Source organism: Emys orbicularis, chromosome 1 (genome assembly GCF_028017835.1).
Source record: "Emys orbicularis isolate rEmyOrb1 chromosome 1, rEmyOrb1.hap1, whole genome shotgun sequence".
Classification (NCBI taxonomy): Eukaryota; Metazoa; Chordata; order Testudines; family Emydidae; genus Emys; species Emys orbicularis.
In genome coordinates, this window is record NC_088683.1 from 123,098,132 (window position 1) to 123,117,643 (window position 19,512).

At 41.6% G+C, this 19,512-nt stretch overlaps 1 protein-coding gene across 4 annotated transcripts in view; it reads left to right on the forward strand.

The window, feature by feature from the left end:
• The first annotated feature begins 1,236 nt into the window (after positions 1-1,236).
• PLEKHA5 (pleckstrin homology domain containing A5) overlaps positions 1,237-19,512 on the forward strand; it is a 280,511-nt gene continuing 262,235 nt past the window's right edge. For 3 of the 4 annotated variants that reach the window (XR_010562446.1, XM_065422970.1, XM_065422971.1), the window contains exons 1-3: positions 1,237-1,331; positions 1,411-1,487; positions 4,253-4,310. Coding sequence is in view for 3 of the 4 variants with exons in the window: in XM_065422970.1 (XP_065279042.1) it covers positions 1,243-1,331; positions 1,411-1,487; positions 4,253-4,310 (224 nt within the window). In the remaining variant the exon portion in view is untranslated. Of the gene's footprint in view, positions 1,332-1,410; positions 1,488-4,252; positions 4,311-4,836; positions 5,079-19,512 lie in introns of those variants that run through there. The other variant, XM_065422972.1, reaches the window with a different exon arrangement.

Sequence of the window (19,512 nt, forward strand, 5' to 3'; positions counted from 1 at the left end):
ATTCATTTTTGGATACACGGATTTAAAATATTTCAATGTACCCTTCATGAGAAAATCAGGACCTGCTAACTTATTTAAAAAAACAAAACCCTCCAGTGTGAGGGTTCTCTTGAGTATTTTCATTAATTACTTATACTTTCTTAGTTTTAAGTGCAAGAGTGTATGTAGATGAATATAAATATACATACTACAGTGGGGTTATTCCCCCTGCAAGATTGGAATCTTTGTTACCCAAATTACTACTAATACCTTAAGCACTGATCCTGGGGCCACCTTATGCCTCCCCCCTGCCCCACCCATACCTCTCAAATGCACCTCATTTTAAGGAACACTACTCATTTTATTCTCCAATTTCCACACGAATTAGGGGTCTCCTTCCTTTTACTGTTGAAAGTTGTTTATATAGGAAATCTTATATCTCAGATTAAACCAAAGGTTGTATCCAGTGCAGGGAAAGCCAACCCTTTGAGTTTCCTGCAGGGATAATTGTTGGTACTCATTCAATCTTTGACATACTGTATCCCACATTTGGGCCTTAGAAGTTGGAGGGAGGTGATGCATGTGAACTAGGGTGACCAGACAGCAAGTGTGAAAAATCGGGACAGGGGGTCATAGGAACCTACATAAGAAAAAGACCCAACAATCGGGACTGTCCCTGTCCCATCTAGTCACCCTAATCATGTGAACAACTTTAGGGAGGAAAGCTGGTGTCACAGTTTCAGGTTAATTGCGCCTTTAACTCCCTGCTGGGGTTTTCTCAAGGGCTGCCCTCGCTGGCCTTGAGCCTGCTCAGCTCCCGGGGCAGGGAGTTCAGGCTGCAGCTGCACTGGGCTCATCCCCACGCAGGTGAGGCTGCGTGAGCCCAGTGCTCTGCTCGGTCTCTAAGGACGCGCTCTCTCTGGCCGTGTTTTTTGCTAGCGCCCACCCAGCGCTCACAAAGCGGCCGGGGTTGGTTTAAGGGCAGAGGCGGCACCCACGGAAAGTAACGGCATGGAAACGCCTCGGCACTAGCCCCGCGACAGGCCCCCTGCAGGACGCGGACCCATCCCGCTCCAGGGCGCCCCGTGCGCAGTAATAGCTGGCGCGGCGCCGGGCGCGTCCCCGCGGCGGCAGGGGCGGGGCCGGGCGGTTGGTGCGGTTTCCCCTATAGGTGTTGGCGGCGGCGGTGACGCGCCCGCGCTCGTGGCCGCGCGTACCCCCCTCCCCGGCTGCGCTGGTGGCGGCGGCGGTGGCGGCTCGGCCATGGCGGACCTGAGCGCGGAGCGGCTGTGCTCGCTGCCCGGTAACTGGAGCTACGGGATCAGCCAGGGCGGCCGCCTCTTCTTCATCAAGTGAGTGCGGGGCCGGGCGGGGCGCGGGGCGTTGGCGGGGCTGGCGCTGACTGACCCGGTGTCTGTGTCCCCCCCGCAGCGAGGAGGCGAAGAGCACGACCTGGCTGCACCCGCACACCGGAGAGGCCGTGATCACCGGGCACCGCCGCAGCGCAGGTAACGGCCCCGCCCGCCTCCCGCCGGGGCAGCGACCGCCTGGGGAGCCGCCGCCTGCGAGTGCAGCCCCCCAGCGCCCTTCCCTCCCGAGCCTTCGCCTCCCCCCTGCCCCAGCCATTTCCTCACCCCGACCCCACCCCATCCCACCCTTCTCTTCACCCCACCCCCGCCGCTAGCACCACCCCCTGGAGCTGCCTCACCCCTGCTCTGTTCCCCCAGAGCCTCTTGTTCACCCCACCCCCAATTCCCACCACAACCGCTGCCTCCTCCCCCGTCAGAGCCCTCACAGCTGCATCCTCGCCCCCAGACCCACCTTACCCCCCCAGCAGCGCTGCTTCCTCATTCCTCCTTTGGAGACCTTGGCACCTAAAGAGAATTACGATAGGTGTATTAAATGTCTAGGGAGAGCCCACTAACTATAGTCATCTAGAAACCTCCCCCACCGCCTTTTTCCAATCTAGGCTGAGAGCGTGTGCGTGTTTCTAAGTGACAGAGAGTGGCTTGGGTAGGAGGAAAAGGGGCTGAAGCATGAGGAGTAATTTGGGGGTGGAATCAGTCTCCTCTGTGGCTGCTGTTTGCTCCTCTCGGGAGAAACAGCAGCAGAAGGAAGTGCTGGAGGAGGAGGATTTTCAGCAGACGCTCTTGGAGACCCAGAGCCAAACTCTCACTGCTGGAACTGTACGCAGGCTACAAATGCCATTGGGAGGCTGTGTGTGTTTATAAATGCAGTTGTTTTCGTTCGTGTAAACTATGGGGGAAAGAAGAGGAGAATCTGTAACTGAGCAAGTTATTGGAGTATTCCTCTTTCATGTTTACATTCAAGAGGTTCTTTATTTTAAAATATCACCCAGGATTATTGAAAAACATAGACTATGCTCCCTCCCTTTTTTCTTTTCCTGTGAGTTGGGACCAGTTGGGGGAGTGGGTTTCTTATTTTAAATCTCCCTACACTTTTATCTGCAGTGAATAGTTGTGAGTTATAACCATGAGCCTTTGAAATGCAGGAAGTAGAACCATTGGTTTCATGCTCTTCCCCTGTGTAATTAGCATTCATATTAACTGAGAAATTATCTTAAATCCACTATGAAGGGGTAAAGCAGCATATGTACATGAGGTACATTTGCTGTTGGACATTGCTGCTAGTCACACATGAATTCCTTGTTAAATAACTGTTAATGGCTCTATTGAATCATTGATGTTTTATCCTAATCACTTAAATGCTTGATTTTTATTTCTACCTTCTTGTTTGCCATTATCCTCTTTTAGAGGAAACAGTTTTGTTATGCAGTATTCAGGTATTGATCTAACAGGAGAGTTATTGGCAGGTAAACTTAAATTTTCTTTTAACATTAGTGTGAAGTATTTTCTGTGTCATATCATGCACATATGATAACAGATGCAGTATCGTGTACAAAACAAACCTGTATCTGTATTTTCCGTTTTAATGTGCACGTGTTCATTCATTTCCCGTATGTAGACAGAATTTTGTAACTTATTTTGGCTGATTTTGGTTTTGTAACCTAAATTGAAGTCTCTGTCTTAAGGAGGGATTGTGACCAAATAACTGATCTACATGTACTTTTGCAAAAAAATAACGTCATTCAAATATTTCACACTGTTAGCAGGGGATTGTCTTCTTTGAGTTGAGGTAGTATCTACTTTGTGAGAGCACCAGTTATGAGAGACTTGTTCTTTCTCCATGTGATGGCCATTCCTATTTACACTGGAGAGGCATCCTGTTGGTCCATACTTTCCCCTAGTCTTTTATCAAAAGACTCTAGATTTCCTCTTCTTCCCCCCCCCTCCTTCCCCCCGGAGACTGCAATATATCATGAAGTGAAAAAGCAGACTAGAGGGATAAAGAAAACAGACACATTAGACTGGATAGTTTTGTCTTAGCTTTGAAAATGAATTGTTTAAAAAACCCAAAGCATCTTTAAATAGCCTTTATTCCCTTAAGTCCTCACAAAATCCCCACCTTTTACAGGCTCGGGGGCAGATATTAAAAGGCATTTAAGCACCTAACATGTAGGTGGTGGGACTTTCAGGTATCTAATACCTTTAAAAATCTGTCCCTCAAGTTATTCTATCAAGATTTTACTTCTCTAGATGGGGCTTCTGCCTTGTTGACTCTTTTGCTTAGGAAACTGATACTCAACAGAGGGGAAAAAATAAGTCACCTCTTTCTCTTTCCCCCTAGATGTGAGGTAAATGTATTTTCATGCAGTGTTGGACAGAGTTGTAAACGCTGCAAGAAAGTTGATGTGTGTGTCTTAGAGACAGTGTTTAGTGATGTACCTATGTTAATATAAAACAAATATCTTCTGTGGTGTATTTTAAGAGGATATCATGCTTGTTAGGGTGCATGTGACTTATGCGCACTGCAGAACTTTGTAAATTGATTTGCTTAAATCTTTACCTTATCAAGTAATTTGGAACTACTACTTTTTAAGATTAGGCCTGCAACAATTCTAATTATTGTTTAAAGAGAAGGAACACTTCTGGGTTTACATATGTCCTTACCTGAATTACTACTTCTGAAAATGCTAATCTAATTTACATTTCACCATTTATATTGCTTGCACACTACAGGGAATGGTTTAAGCCCAGACAATTTTTTTGTTGACTCTCTCTATAATCTTTAACAGTTTGAATTTTGTTTCTCTATGTAGACAAAGGTACATATTGGCCAGGTATGCACATTGCTGTAACTCTGTACTAGTCTAGCCTATAAAACTTATGATGTATCACTTCTTGTTTTCTAGACTTACCCACAGGTTGGGAAGAAGCATATACTTTTGAAGGTGCAAGATACTACATAAAGTGAGTTGAATGATAGTTTGTCAAGATATTAAAATTTGAAATTTCCTAAGTGTGGCTGTATATTATTCGTAGTGAGTACATTTTAATTCAGGATTAAATGCAATGCTATGAATAATCACTTTAAAAGGAGTGTGCACTGTACTATAGCAGAGATCAATTTTATTTAGTTTATTCGACATTGTGACAGTAATGATTTATTGAACTTAGTGTCTAGATTTTTTTTTTTTTTTTTTGGAGCGTTTCAGGTGCAGATGGAAACTATCATATGTTATGATAGTGTGTACACATCTAGCAAGAAATGGCTGGGCAATTCAAGATATAGCCTGAGTTTGTGTACATATGTGCTTATGTGATGTGTGTATCTAAAAAGTTTTCAGAAGGACAGTTTTAAAAAAAAAATTTTTTTTCTCTCTTGTTGGGACAGGATTCCTGGCTACCAAACATCATATTTATAGTAATTACATTTTTAAACCACTAAACTGTCAGTTTTGTTTTTAATCTGATTTTTTTTCTTACCTTTTTTCAGAAATTCTGCAAAAGAAAAAACTGTCTGCATTTACCATTGTGTGCTTAAATGTGTCATATTGTAACTTTAGCACAGTTCTCAGTTAAAGTAGTTTTTCAAATATCTGTCTTTTGATTAATGAGATGAGGTTTTTTTGTGACTTGACCAGATTTTTATAGTAGAAAAGAATAAATTGATCCTTAAGCTGTTTTCAGAATTCTTTAGTATATTAATATTTGGGTAGAAGAAACCATGTCTCTTCTCTCTCCCTCCCCCCCCCCCCCCCCCACCGGCCTTTTTTTTTTTTTTGAGTGATTGGTTCAGGGAAGTGTCCACTTTGGTTGTTTTGTGTAATATTCTTTTAACTGAGAAACAGAGGTGAGGCGGCTTCTTCTTCTTTTTTTTTTTTTTAAAGTCCAAAGTAGGTGTTAGATCTGTGCAAACTTCTTAAAACCTTTTCAGTGTGAGGTGAACAGAATATTTTACATTGCACCCCCCTCACAACAAAAACAAAAAACCACAACAACCTAAAATATAGAGGAGTATTTCCTCCTCTTCTGTTCAAGCTTAGGCACTCCAACAAATTGTAAACATCTTCAGACTTGTGAAGGCACTTCTTAGTATGCTGTGGTCTGATATACGTTCCTTACTTGCATTAGTAGTGTATAAATGGGACAACTCTTATGAGTAAGCACCACTAATGTAAGAACGGTAGGCTACTGCCCATTTTTCTACTATTCTTTGCAGTTTTCTGCCGTGAATGTTGAGGAAGGTGATGATATTTAAGTTGTGCCAGATGGCAAGTGACGGGTACAATATAAATGCTTGTATTGATTTGACCCACTGTATACATCTTTTAGAACTGATTTTGAGTTTTCTGATTTTGATTGTAATACCAAAACTTGCAATTGAAATCTGTATCAACCTATATTAAAAGGCCTAATTGTTGATGGACTGTGACTTGTATTTCCGAGCAGCTTGATTGTCAATATTAAAATGTTCTTTCCAAAGGCTACTCTCCTATAATGCATTCATGCAACTTTAGGTAGAAATGCTATAAAATGAGGTGATAAAGAAATAAAATGTTTAAAATTGCTCTGAACTGTGTCAGGAACCTGCCAATTAAGAACCATGCTGTTCATAGTGAGAAGCACATTTTTGCAAATGTTCAAACTTACAGCTCTTGTGGCACAGGATGTTGTTAGAAATGTTATTTGAAGTACACATTGCTGATAGTACTTTCAACACCAAATAGTTAAATATTATACTTATTGCATCTCTGAGAACATATGCTTCATTTTACTGCAATGTGCTTGACATGTTATAGCAGTATAGTAGTGTATCAGTTTATACTTTAAAATGTGAGGGATGAAGAATGATGTTCTTGGCTTTAGTTTGTGTTCATTGTTTGTAAATGGAGTATTTGAGGCTATTTACACTTTTACACTACGATTTCCTACCATTCAGCTCCACCAGCGTTAGCAACTATGAGTGGTAGAGTAGACAGGGTACCTTAACCAGTCTTGTCTAACTTGTGCAATGCAAGTCTGGGTATGTTATAATGTGGCTGTCTGAGCCCAAACTATACTTGTGCTCCCACAACTGGTGGAGAATAGGGGTTGTTAGGTGGGGAAGGGAGGCGCTAGTATGGACAAGATCGTAGTGTGGGGCAGTTTTCACTGTAACACTGCTCATGTGAATATTTTATGTGGATACATTGTTTTGATACTCTAAAATGAACTAATCATCTTAATGACTATTTAACACTTAGAACAATAGTAGAAAATAAAATATTAGAATCTTGTGGATTATTATTAAATAAGAAAATAGGGAAAAGACAATTTATTCCATCTTTGTTCCCAGTTAAAGGTTGTAAAAGAGATGATCCTAAGTTATATTTAAACAGGGAGTAGATGGAAATTAGTGGAACTCTGTGTTGGTGTTTTTAGCCATGCACTTGTGTAAATTTTCTTTATGGTATGCTATAATGTACTCCAAGAGAAAATAGGTGAAAATATTATTTCTGTGTTAGGAAACTTGAATGTAACTTTTGAAATGTGATTTCAAATATAGTGGTTGAGTTAGAACAGGGGTGGGCAAACTTTTTGGCCTGAGGGCCACGGTTCCCCATTCCTGGCCAATGGGAGCTGTGGGGGGTGGTGCCTGCAGGCGAGGGCAGCGCACGGAGCCTTCTTGCCCGCCTGCGGGGGCTGCAGGGAAGTGGTGCCGGCCGCTTCTGGGAGTGGCGCGGGGCCAGGGCAGGCAGGGAGCCTGCCTTAGCCCTGCTGCACCACGGGCTGGATTGAAAGCCGTATGATGAGGCGAATCAAGCCGTAGTTTGCCCTCCCCTGAGTTAGAATATTGAATGAATTTTTTTGGAAATACTGTGTAATCAAATTGAGGTAATATAGAGGAGAATACGCATCCAGCAAATCTTAACTACATGCTTTAGGACTGGCATTAAACAAATGTCTCAGATTACATTCTGTATTGAAATGTGATTATTTAAAGAACATTTTTTGTTGGGGTGCATATTTTCATTTTCAGAATAAGTAAAGTTGGTTATTCCATTTCTGTTTTAGATTTTCTGCTTGGCTTTGGGTCTATGCTAATTTTAAAGCACAGATAGGTAAATAGAGTTCTGTTTGCTCTGGGTAATGAGGTTCTGTCTGAAGAATTTGAATAAGATTTATTTAATGAGTTGGGAGTAGGACTTGCAATTTGGGTTAGTAGAAGAAATCTAATAGTGAAACTAGCGTGGTAGAGGTAGAGGCTGTCTCTTTTTACTGTGGAATGTCAATGGCCAAAGCTCATTGCTAACTGAAAACAATGTTTTTCCAATCTTGTAAGTATTTTATTAGTCTACTTCATTTATCAGTTTGTTGTATACTTCAATTATTTAGAACAGCTATCATGGCACTCCACGAGTGTGTTGAATCACATTGTTAAAATGACTTGTCTTTTTCATGCATGTATTCTTTTTTCCTGAATAGACTTTACATACTTCTGTACATGAAAGTTGTAAAATTAGACATGTATGCAGTCAGCTCTGCTTCCTAGTTAAAGAAAACTGAACTGTTAAGTAATTATGAAGTGAGACATGGCTTGCATGTAAACTACAGTTTGCCTCATTCTTTTTAGTAATTGTACACTTCTCTCTGAAAAACAACACTTTCACATGTAACAATTGTTTGTAGAATTAATACTTCCAATTATAACTTGGATTTCATTTAAATTATCTCACTTGTTAGGTAAATACTTTCACATGGTATGTTCAAACAAGTTAAGATTAAGCTAGTATGGAGAAATTTAATTTGCATAATTGAGCTCAAATTGTGGCAGTGAGTGCCATAGGAATGCCAGTAAATTTAGGGATGGGGAAGCAAAATTATTGATTGAGCTAGTTGTATATCTTTGTTGTTAAGAGCTGATTGTCAGCGCTGGAAAGTGAAATGTTCTAGAATAGGTAGTGACACTGCAAGCTTAGATATTACAATGCTCATACAGATAACTCCCAATATGCCTCGACCTTCCAAAACAAAATAAGGTTTACTTTTAGGGATGCAAGGGATGTTCAGTCTGTCTCAATTCATTCTTGATTGTGTGCTGCTGAGACATCTATCTATACCAATTTGGGTAGTGTAAGGTGTCAGTCTTCCCTTGCTGAGAAATGCAGGTGCCTGTACATTAGAATTTGATCTGAGTCTGCTAACTTATTTTACATGACCTCCAATTCCTCCAAATACCATCAAATGTGACTTCCAGAGAGAATAAAACTTGGGTTTCCTTTAAAATCTGAGAGGCTTGCAAAAATTCCAGAATTTCATCAAAGTTTTTTTTTATCTCACTCTTGGACTTGAGTGTTAGATGTCTTAAGACTTGAGATTCGGCATATTGCAGAAACATTAAAGTTTTGGTGTTAAGCTACGGAAGTGCATATTATGTGTAATGCTTCACGGATGGTAAACTGCATGGGTCTGTGCTAAGAGTTGCGTTGCTGCAGTAATCCCAGTAGCTGAAATCATAGGGTAGATAAGCGCTGAGGGCTTGTCTACACTTTAGTGCTTCAGTGTAAGCACTACCTGTGCCAACAGGAGGGATTCTCCCATTGCCATAGGTAATCTACGTCCATGAGAGGTAGCAGCTAGGTTGACAGAAGAATTCTTCTATCAGACCTAGCACTGTCTACCGGGACTTAAGGCAGCTTAACGGTGCTGCTCAAGGGTGTGAATTTTTCACACTCCTGAGTGTACTTATGCAGAGCTAATTTTCTAGTGTAGACCAGGCCTGAGTTTTCATAGACTTCTAAGTAAACACCATTAAGATGAGTGAGAATTTTAGTGATGGTAGAGTAGTATGGCTGTAGACTCACAAGACAACAGTGCATTGGTTTCTGTTGCCACTGCTATAATTGCAAATGAAGACTCTGTGATGCAGCTGGACCTGTGATAGTTGCAACTGGTTAGAACTTGCCTGAACTACACCTCTACCCCGATATAACGTGACCCAATATAACACGAATTCGGATATAACACGGTAAAGCAGTGCTCCGGGGGGGGCTAGGGGGCTGCGCACTCCGGCGGATCAAAGCAAGTTCGATATAACGCGGTTTCACCTATAACGCGGTAAGATTTTTTTGGCTTCCGAGGACAGCGTTATATCGGGGTAGAGGGGTATTTTCTTTGACCTTGTCTAAACACAGACATGCACTGGTTCAAGTAATAGTGCTTTTTTAAAAAAGGCTTAGTTAAACCAGAGCAGAAATCCTGTGTGGGTATACTTAAACTGATTTTAAATCTCATTTATATAATTTAGCTTGCATTGGTAAGTTCATCTCTGTAAGCAAAGTTTAAAATCAGTTTAACAATGTGCACACAGGGCTTTGCACTAGTTTAACTAAACTGTTTTTTAAAGAAACCTCTTTAGGCAAACTGGTGCAAGCTTCATGTAGACAGGGCCTTAAATTTGCCTGTCTTTTCTGTAGCCCTCCTGCAGCTCTAGCGGCAATAGACAGGGTGGGAGTACTAGTATGCACTAAATCAGGGGTTCTCAACCTTTTTCTCTCTGAGGCCCCCCTCAATGTGCTATAAAAACTCCAGGTCCAGCAGGGGATGGCTTGGGGCAGGGGCCTTGGGCATAGGCGTAGTTTGACTTCTATTTGGGGGGGGGGGGCAGGGGCCAGCGGTCCAGGGAGGGAGTGCCACTTCCACCCTCTGACTTACCTTATCAGGCCATCTGCCTGTCTGGGTTGGGGGTGGGGGAGAGGGGGGTGGGCTGCAACCAAAAATTGTAACTCAAAGGTGGGGGGCTTAGCTAAAAAAGTTTGAAAACAGCTTAGGGTGCAGGGTGGAGGTGGCTAGGGGTTGTGTGAGGGCAGGGGGGGTAGCTCAGGGCGCAGGGAGGGGGTAGCTGGGGCTGTGTGCGCACAAGGGGTAGCTCAAGGTGTGGACAAGGTAGCTGGGGCTGTGTGCACACAGGGTGGCTGTGGGTGCAGGGAGGGGGTGGATGTTACTGTGTGCGGGCAGAGGGGTAGTAGCTCAGGGTGTAGGGAGAGGGGTACTAGGGGCTGTGTGCTTGGAGGGCTCCCCTGCGGTCCCTGTTCCTGGAGGGGTCTGCCAGCCACGGAACCGGGTCTCCCAACCTGGGCGGAAAGGGGGCTGGGACTCGGGAGCTGAGGAGCAGCTTCAACCCAGCGCACCAGCAGGAGAGGGAGGAGGGAATGCTGCGGCTGCCTGCTCCATGGCACCTGCCAGAGCAGCAGCTGCCCCACACTGCCTGGTGTAACAGCAAAACCAGCAGCCGGCACATTTTCCCACCAATAGCGGTTACCTGCTGAGCCTGCTCAGTTCGGGTGAGCATGCTCAGTACAACCTAGATAGGAAATTCTGCCAGGGAGCTGTTTGCCACTACATTGGCTCTGGCTTCCCGCCTCCGACCTGGCGGGGGGAAGGTGTGGCGCTGCCCCTGGGACTGCCGTGCTCTTGTGCTGTAGTTTTTTTTGGGGGGAAGGCAGTGTCCTCTATGCCCCCAACTCTGCCCATGGGCTCATGGCTTTTACCCCACAGGGAGCAACAGGGCTCAGGGCTTGAGCCCCGCGCCTCCTGGCTTGAGCCCCGCAGGGGGCGCTAGAGCTTGGGGTCTGGGTTTCAGCCACGGGGCCCCGTGGATCCCTTGAAAGGGCTCGTGGAGCCCCAGGGGGCCGCGGACCACCGTTTGAGAACCGCTGCATTAAGTGGTAAGGGGTGCATCACACAACTTGGAGCTCAGCCCCGGAGCTCAATGTGACTTTTGTAAGGAATTGCTCTAATTAAGCAATTAATGGCCAATCACTGATTTGGCTGCATTGGTGTTTACCCCGGTGTAGATAGGCAAGATATTATAAGCCCAAGTTGGGCAGAGAAGTTGTACCAGTGCAAACTGCAACATGTAGAGGTTTCGCATGTCTGTGCTTAGGGTTTGTACCATACAGATACATTGGTGGGTACAATCCCCAGAGTAGATGGATACTGAAATTCAGAAGGATAAGGGATTATAAGTAAAAAGGATTGTCCTGTATGAAGCCTAGTCTGCTCTTAAAAATTGGATCCATTTAGTTACATTACTCAGGGCTGTGAAAAATTTCACACTTCGAGCACTATACTTTAGGTCAGGGATCGGCAACCTTTGGCACGTAAGCCCCCTGGCGGGCCGGGCTGGTTTTACCTGCTGCGTCCGCAGGTTCGGCTGATCGCAGCTCCCACTGGCCGCGGTTCGCCACTTCAGGCCAATGGGGGCTTCGGGAAGCGGCACGGGCTGAGGGGGAAATGGAAGAAGGCACAGGGCTATATGGTTTGACAGGGAAGTTTTAAAATTAAAAAAGAAAGCTGTGCTAGTTTGTAACTGATGGAGCTTACTACTGTTCCCCTTCCTGTCCCTGCTTCGCTTTGCTTCCTTTGTCTTAAGTTCAGTCTCTGTCTACATTGTGACAATTAGCCATGTTAATTAGAACACTTTAGTTAATGAGACCATGCTACCTGTGTGTGTGCACAATATCTAGTGTATTACGGTCTAGATTGGTGGCCTTGACCACTACTAAATATGTTAAAAAAACAAACTACCCAACAACTAATATTCAAACATACCTCAGAGATATTCCTTGGTTCTTTCTCTAGTGGGTGGAGTACTGAACATGAAAATCAAGAAAATAGTTGTACTTTGGCCTTGGCTACACTTGCGAGTTACAGCGCTGAAAAGCCGCCCACAGCGCTGTAACTCACTGACCGGCTACACTGGCAAGGCACGTACAGCGCTGTATCTCCCTGGGTACACCGCTGCAGGTACTCCACCTCCCCGAGAAGCATAAGAGATACAGTGGAGTGGCTACGACTCTCCCCTGTGAGTGTGTACCAGGAATCAACCTGCAGCGCTGTACTGATCACCTTGTCAAGTGGCCAGTCCTCTCCATTGTTGTGACCGGCTGCAGGAATGCGGAAGTGCCGGTTTCAAAGCTCGTACCACAGAGAAAAAGCAAACAGTTTGCTGTTTGCTTTGAGTGAGTGAGTGAATGAATGAATGAATGAATGAGCAGGGGGACGGGAGTTCGGAACTTGCAAAATAGAGTGCTGACACGCTCCAAAAAACGCACTCTCTCCCCCCACGCTCTGTCACACTCAACCCCCCTCACCCCCCGTTTTGAAAAGCACGTTGCAGCCACATGAATGCTGGGATAGCTGCCCATAATGCACCGCTCCCAACACAGCTGCAAATGTTGCAAGTGTGGCCATGCCACTGCGCTGTCAGCTGTCAGTGTGAACAGACTGCAGCGCTTTCCCTATTCAGCTGTACGAAGACAGGTTTACCTCACAGCACTGTACAGCTGCAAGTGTAGCCAAGCCCTCTATGTACACAGTGTGTGACATAAAATGTCTTATTCATAGTAAGGATGGCCTTGAAAATTATGTGAAGAAAATAAACTAAATACCTGCTGCTATTTCTTATTCGTATGTAAAAATGCAGTATTCAGTGTAATCACGTGCTGTAAAAGCTAAACTTCTCTCTCTATAGCATATTAAATTAACTAAGTCTTCTTAATATGAGATTAAAATTAAATTGAATTAATTGAGAAGATGCTTAAGATACTGAAGGCTGCATTCTATCTATTAGCCAATTATAATCTCATTTAATCAAGTTTAAATGGCTCAGTAGTTTTTGTAAAAGGTGATGCTTCAGTCTCAACCTCAGTCTTAGCTGTTATTGAATTGGTAATGAGGAGGGTGAATATGCTTTGTTTTCAGGTGCCCTTTTGTGTTGGTATTACATATAAAAGGAGGATAAACAGTGAAGCAAATACTGATCATAACTTTGTGTGGGTGGCTAGTGCAGTTGTTATGACCACAGTGATGCATTGATTTTTCCATTAGAAAAATATAAATCTGGACTAATTTGCACACCAGTATTTCTGTTGAAGACCGAGAACAGGAAACTAAAAGGGAAGAAAAACCTCTTTGGTGCTTAACTAGTATTGTCATCTTTTTCCCTAGTTTTCCAGTCAGTTCTTTCGGGACCTTTCTTTCCTTTTCCCCCAGCCTCCATGCCTCTCTGGAAGCCGCCTCGGTAAATTTTTCTTACTGAAATGAAGTACTAAAAGAGCTGAATTGGCAGCCCAGAAACTTTGGAATGTTTTAGAGTAGAAAAATATTTGATGTAGTTACTCTTCAGTGAAACCTTTTCAGATCCAAATGTTAGCCTTCATCCGAATGCACACTTTAAATTTTTCACTTTAAAAGCATTTATTGCTTTCTAATCTGAGTGTTATGTTTATTTATTGCATTGGGTCAGAAACCAGAATCTGTCCTGGTGCTGTGTTAAGCCTGCTTTTCCTGCATGTGTTCTACAGTGTGTTAGCTCTTGTTATAATGAATTAATGTCCATTATACCAGAGGCACAGTTTGGTTCAGGCTAAACTGCGGTGTCTGTCTGTGTGAGCACCAGTGAAATACAGGGATAGTACCTAGTTGGAAAATGAGCCCCCAAACCCTAGCTGCTGGGATTCCTGCCACCGTGCTGTCTGTATGTGATTATCTGTTGTTGTGTTTTTTGTATCCTTTGTCAAGTAAGTGTCTAAGTTTGAATATTGTTTGCTCTTCTTCCCTCACTGTCTCCTTCAGAAAGGAGGGGGGGGGGGAGAAACAGCATATTCTCACTCTCCACCCCAAAGAGTTGGAGGGAAGGTGGTGATGAGGTGCAAAGGCACTAGTTATTTGTGGACTGGGGGAAGGAAGCACTGCATCAGTTCAAATCTGTGAGGTTATCTTTGATACCTAAAAAATGAAAGTTTAGATTAATAGAAAATTGAAAGCTTAAACACCCCAACCAAATTGCCAGGGAAGACTTGCCAATAGGAGTAGGTCAGTAGATTTTTTTTTTTTTTTCAAGCCCTTTTAAAATATTGCTCTATTATGTTGTGAACCCAACCAGTATTGTCTTAAGTGCAGGAGAACCAGGAAATTAAATCATTGTCCACTTTTAAAGTGAGCGAACTGCAAAAAAAAAAGGCAAACTACAGTGTAAATGTTGGAAAATAACATTTATTTCAGGTAGCATACGCATATTTCAATGTTTGTACATTGTTCTTTAGGGATCAAGGTAGTTAAGTCGACTTACATTATATGAAATTTGTTTTTGAATCTTAGTGTACTGATCAGTTTTTCCTTTGTAATATCTTAACATCAGGGTATCACAAGGATAATTAAAAAATATATATAACTCAAGCAAATGCTAGCTAGCACAAACCCCTACAAACAAGATGTCTTTAGATTATGTTAAACCTACATCCTTTGGGCATATAAAATTGTCCAAGTGTTCCATTCAAACCCAGGAAGTCCCTTACTGGAAAAAGGATAATTTTTAAAACAAGATTTTGAAAACTTATATGGCAAACATCCATTTTTAGTAATGGTAAAGGAGTTTGTGAAAACAAGTTCCAAAATACTTATGATTAAAGATATTTTAGTCACTCTTTATATGGACTATTTTGTCTATAACTACTTGAGGATTATTGGTAGGCAGAGATACTTTATCCAGCAATCCACCCTTAATAAGTTAGCTTATTGCAGAATCCATTTACTACCAGAGTTAGCAGAAAGAAGCACTTAATGACTATAATTTTGCATGTTCTTAGCTGAAAACATTGCAGTATGTCAAACAGCACAGGAAATAATATCTTGATATTCAAATATCTTTGAATATGAAATAACCAAGAAAAATATTCAATAAATATTTTGATTTAAAATGCCATCTTCAAAACCTTTTGAGTAAATAATTTTAAAGCAGAAATATTCATTTAAGATTTTCTTGTATGCTTTGCCACGTATTTGACTAAGTAGAACCACTAAAAATTGTGGTGTATTTCTTGCACAATCAGAACATAATTTCTGATACTTTCATCTGGGTTGAACTACCAGCTAAACATTATTCTGTAGCTCATCTTGTTGCAAATATTTTTTTGTCCATAGATTTTACACATGTATTAAATGCAGTATGGGTCCAGGAATTTTTTTGTTTAAAATGGTCTTGGAGAATAGAATGTCTTTCTGAATGTGTGTGTGTGTGTGTGTGTATATATATATATATAGCAACTAACTTTCCTGTGCATCTGATTTAGAGGAAGAAAGTGTATAGACCAAAGTATAATGCAATACATTATATACCAGAGGTAGTCGATAGGCGGACCATGGGGCAAATCTTGATCGCCAGATGCTTTTGAACGGATTGCAAAAGCTTTTTATTTACTCGTGTTTTTTTATATTTTCTCTGGAATCTGGACCTTGACTATACATTGACAAAGAAATTTGGATCTTGACAAAAATAGATTACCCCTGTTATATATGAAACACCAAGCAGTGTTGTTTTTAAAATCCATTAACTTAAAAAATGAGGAAGAAGGGTCTGTTGTGGCTAAGATAGATGTGTTTTTTTTTTTCCAGGTAGCGAGGCCCAAAACTAATGTTTGTTGCTGTTAGTTTTGCTGACATTAAAAAATTTATTTTAGGAGAAGTTATAAAGAGAGAGAGATACATAATACAGTCCCACTAAACACTAAAATTTCTTGGTTCTGACCCTTACTGGAGACAGATACGGAAGGTAGTTATAGAGAACCACCAACAAAAATATATATTTGAGCCATCATTTTCATAATTCAGAATAAGGTTATTTAATATCTATCTTAACAGCATAAAGATAAAATCGGTTAGATGCATATATAACTTTTTTTTTTATGGTAAACATCCAATAGGGAAAAAATTCATTAGCCTCCATATTACCTTCTAACCTGATTTGAGAAGGTAATATCAGAAACTGATGAAGATTCTAACTATGTCCAATTATCTATACTTGAATTATTAATTGATCAGTGTTTGAGAAAATGAACATGTTTTTACACTGAATGTTCAGAGAGGATTTGGCATTCAAATTAGAATCCTCTTGTTTATATGATAGAAATAACTGTTCAAAAGGCTTGTTGAATCAAATATCTAAGAATATTTTCTCAGTGTCATAATTAACTATTGTATTCAATATCTACATTACAAAATCCAGCCTTGACAATGGGAAAAGACTTAATTAAAATTTGTACCTGTAGAGATTTGAGCTGGTTTGGAGTCTTACAAACTTACGCTAGTTGTCTAAGGCACTACGACCACTTTTACAAAATTTAACACTTACCTCAACTTTCTTTTTCAAGGTTCTATTTTATCCAACTATCTCTAACTTCTCCTGTTTCCTTCTTCATTGAATTTCAAGGACAAGATGTGACCAAAGAAATGTTATGTGGTTGATCCACTTAAGGCAGTACCGGTTTCTTGAGATGATGGTCCATCATACATAAAACTGACTTGCCATTGATCTTCCTGTCTTCTTCTGCGATAATGCATAAAACCCAGGAAAAAGCGCATGATTGACCCTTCTTGACGAAGTGGCTTAGCAGTCCTGGCACAGAGTTTTCTCTCTCTCTCTCCCTCCCTCCCTCCCTCCCCACCCCCCCGAAAGAGAGAATGTTCCTTTCCCTCTGCTTCAGACTGTGTCTGAGTACAGAATTAGGCTGGCAGCTCTGAACCACAGAGGTTCCACTGCAAAGTGGCTGTGGTGCTCAGACAGGGAGGCTACTCTGCCATGTAACCTAGCTGAGAAAAGGTGACCAGATCTTCTCCTTCAGTCTCATCTTTTTATGCTGTTCTTGTATTCAGCAAATCTAATATTTAATTGAAGTGATTTCAGGAAATTTAAAACAAACTCTTCAGCAAATTTTACATTTCCTTACAATGTTTGCAACCCAAAGATTGCAAAATATTGAATCCATTTAGAGAATCAGCAGATGAAACTGACCAGAAACAAAAATGAATTCTGTATTGTGTTCAGCTTGGACAATAATACCAGATAGTGAACAAACAGCTTAAAAAGTGAAAAATGCAGTAGACTTGAAATTTTCCGTTTTAATAGTATCTGGCATTAGGAGTACTGCAGGTAAAATGACTTATTTCTGTCCTATTAGTCCTCTGGTACCTGTGCATCCTTTCATTTCCAACAGTGGTTTAGTGCTGTGCTGGGAGAACATGTCTTAAGAGGTGTTGAACTGTCTTATATGAACATTGTTGTGTATCTTTTTCACCAACCCCCAAATTACATGGAATTGGGTGGTATAATTTTATACATTGTAACTTAACCTGAGGTCTCTTCCAACCCTGATATTCTATGATGCTATGAATCACTATTTAAAATCAGAACAAAAATTAGTCTTTCATACACTATAGGAAAAAAATAGTGAACGTTTCCAGATGGTGTCCTTGAGTCCCATATCTTGGAAAACATCCTGAGCAGTAAACTAAAGAGTTTCCAGTTGCTTTGTTGGCAATAAAAAAAAATTAGGGTGAGATCCAACATATTTCAGGTGAGTGTCAGACCTGTCTAACTAGAAATGCAGGCTTTCCAATGCCTTTGAGCATTCCCATTGTGCTTTGGACAACAAAAAGTCCTCCTGGATTAAAAAACTAGTACTTTCCACATCCCTTTGAATCTCTGGTTAGGGTCCTTAGTTTTTGTTGCTGCAAAGAAATTCATGCTGATGGGCTCACAATTTAGAATTGCAGCTGGAAAAGAATTCTTTTCTGATTTTATAGGCAGGAGTAAAGAATTTTGTGAACAGTAAAGGCGGTCAGAAGAATTCTGTTGAACTAAGCAGTGGCTTCCTGTGAGTTTCCAGGTGGAGCTTAAGTTTAATGTGTAAAGCCCTAAGTGGTTTGATCTTCAACTGAGTGTGCACACCTGCTGCAGTATGACACGGGGAAAGAGTCAGTTGGCTGAAGAGCTTGGGCTAATAGCCTTCTGGTTTAAACAAGAGGGAGTTAGGGCCAGGAGGGTGTGGGCTCGGTGAGGGATCCTCTGCTCTGTAATTTAGTTTACCCCTTCCCTTATCATTCAAGAGAACTGGGATTTGTTAACCTTTAGGGCAGGCTGAAAAGCACATGTACGTACCTAAGCTTTTTAATGATAGGGGATAATGTCATTTGGTATAAATATTTTAATCCGACTTGATTTTTATATGGTAGCTCATTGCACAGCTTCTACATTCTTATTGTAGGTTTTATTTTATTAATGAAAATAATGCTCAGAGAAGTTGAGAATAGACCCTTTAATGAAATCCAGAATTAGGGCTTTCATTTAATGCTTCATGCAGTGTTGTAGCTGTGTTGGTCCCAGGATATTATTGAGACAGAGTGGGTGAGGTAATAACTTGTATTGGATCAACCTCTGTTGGTGAGAGACAAGCTTTTGTGCTTACACAGAACTCTTCTTCAGGTCTGGGCAGTGTACTCGGTGTGTCACAGCTAAATAAAGTGTGGAACAGACTGTTTAGGTGAGTGGCTCTCAACCTTTCCAGATTACTGTACCCTTTTCAGGAGTCTGATTTCTCTTATGTACCCCCAAATTACACCTCACTTAAAAACTACTTGCTCACAAAATCAGACATAAAAATACAAGTGTCACAGCACACTATTACTGAAAAATTGCTTACTTTCTCACTTTTACCATATAATTATAAAATAAATGAATTGGAATATAAATATTGTACTTAAATTTCAGCGTATAGTATATAGAGCAGTATAAAAAAGTCATCGTATGACATTTTAGTTTGTACTGATTTTGCTAGTGCTTTTTATGTAGCCTGTTGTAAAACTAAGCAAATATCTAGATGAGTTGATGTATCCCCTGGAAGACCTTTGTGTACCCCCAGGGGTACATTTACCCCTAGTTGAGAACCACTGGCATAAGACGTTAACACATTTCAAGAGACCATTCAAGGTAAAGTGGTCTGTTAACACCACTCCAGTCATAGTGGGGAAAGGAGAGAAGAAGAAAAAGCTTTGGGGGGGGATGGGAGAGAAGTTGTTATGGATTGTTGCAATAAACTGTAAGTTCAGTGTATTCAGTCCATGATTTTTAGTATCTAGCAAAGTTATGAATTTAGGATCCCAGGCTCGTCTTTTGAAAGTGTTGTGTCCTCAAAGGAAACCTGCACAATGCCTAAAGTCATAAGCCCTGCTCCTCTCAGTTTCTAGGTGGAGATTTTCTTTGCACAGACCTAGAGAGCAAATTGTTTCTGTGATGTGGGTCAACAATTTAAATCAGTCAGTTTTTACCCAGGGTAGTGCGTGGCACCCACTT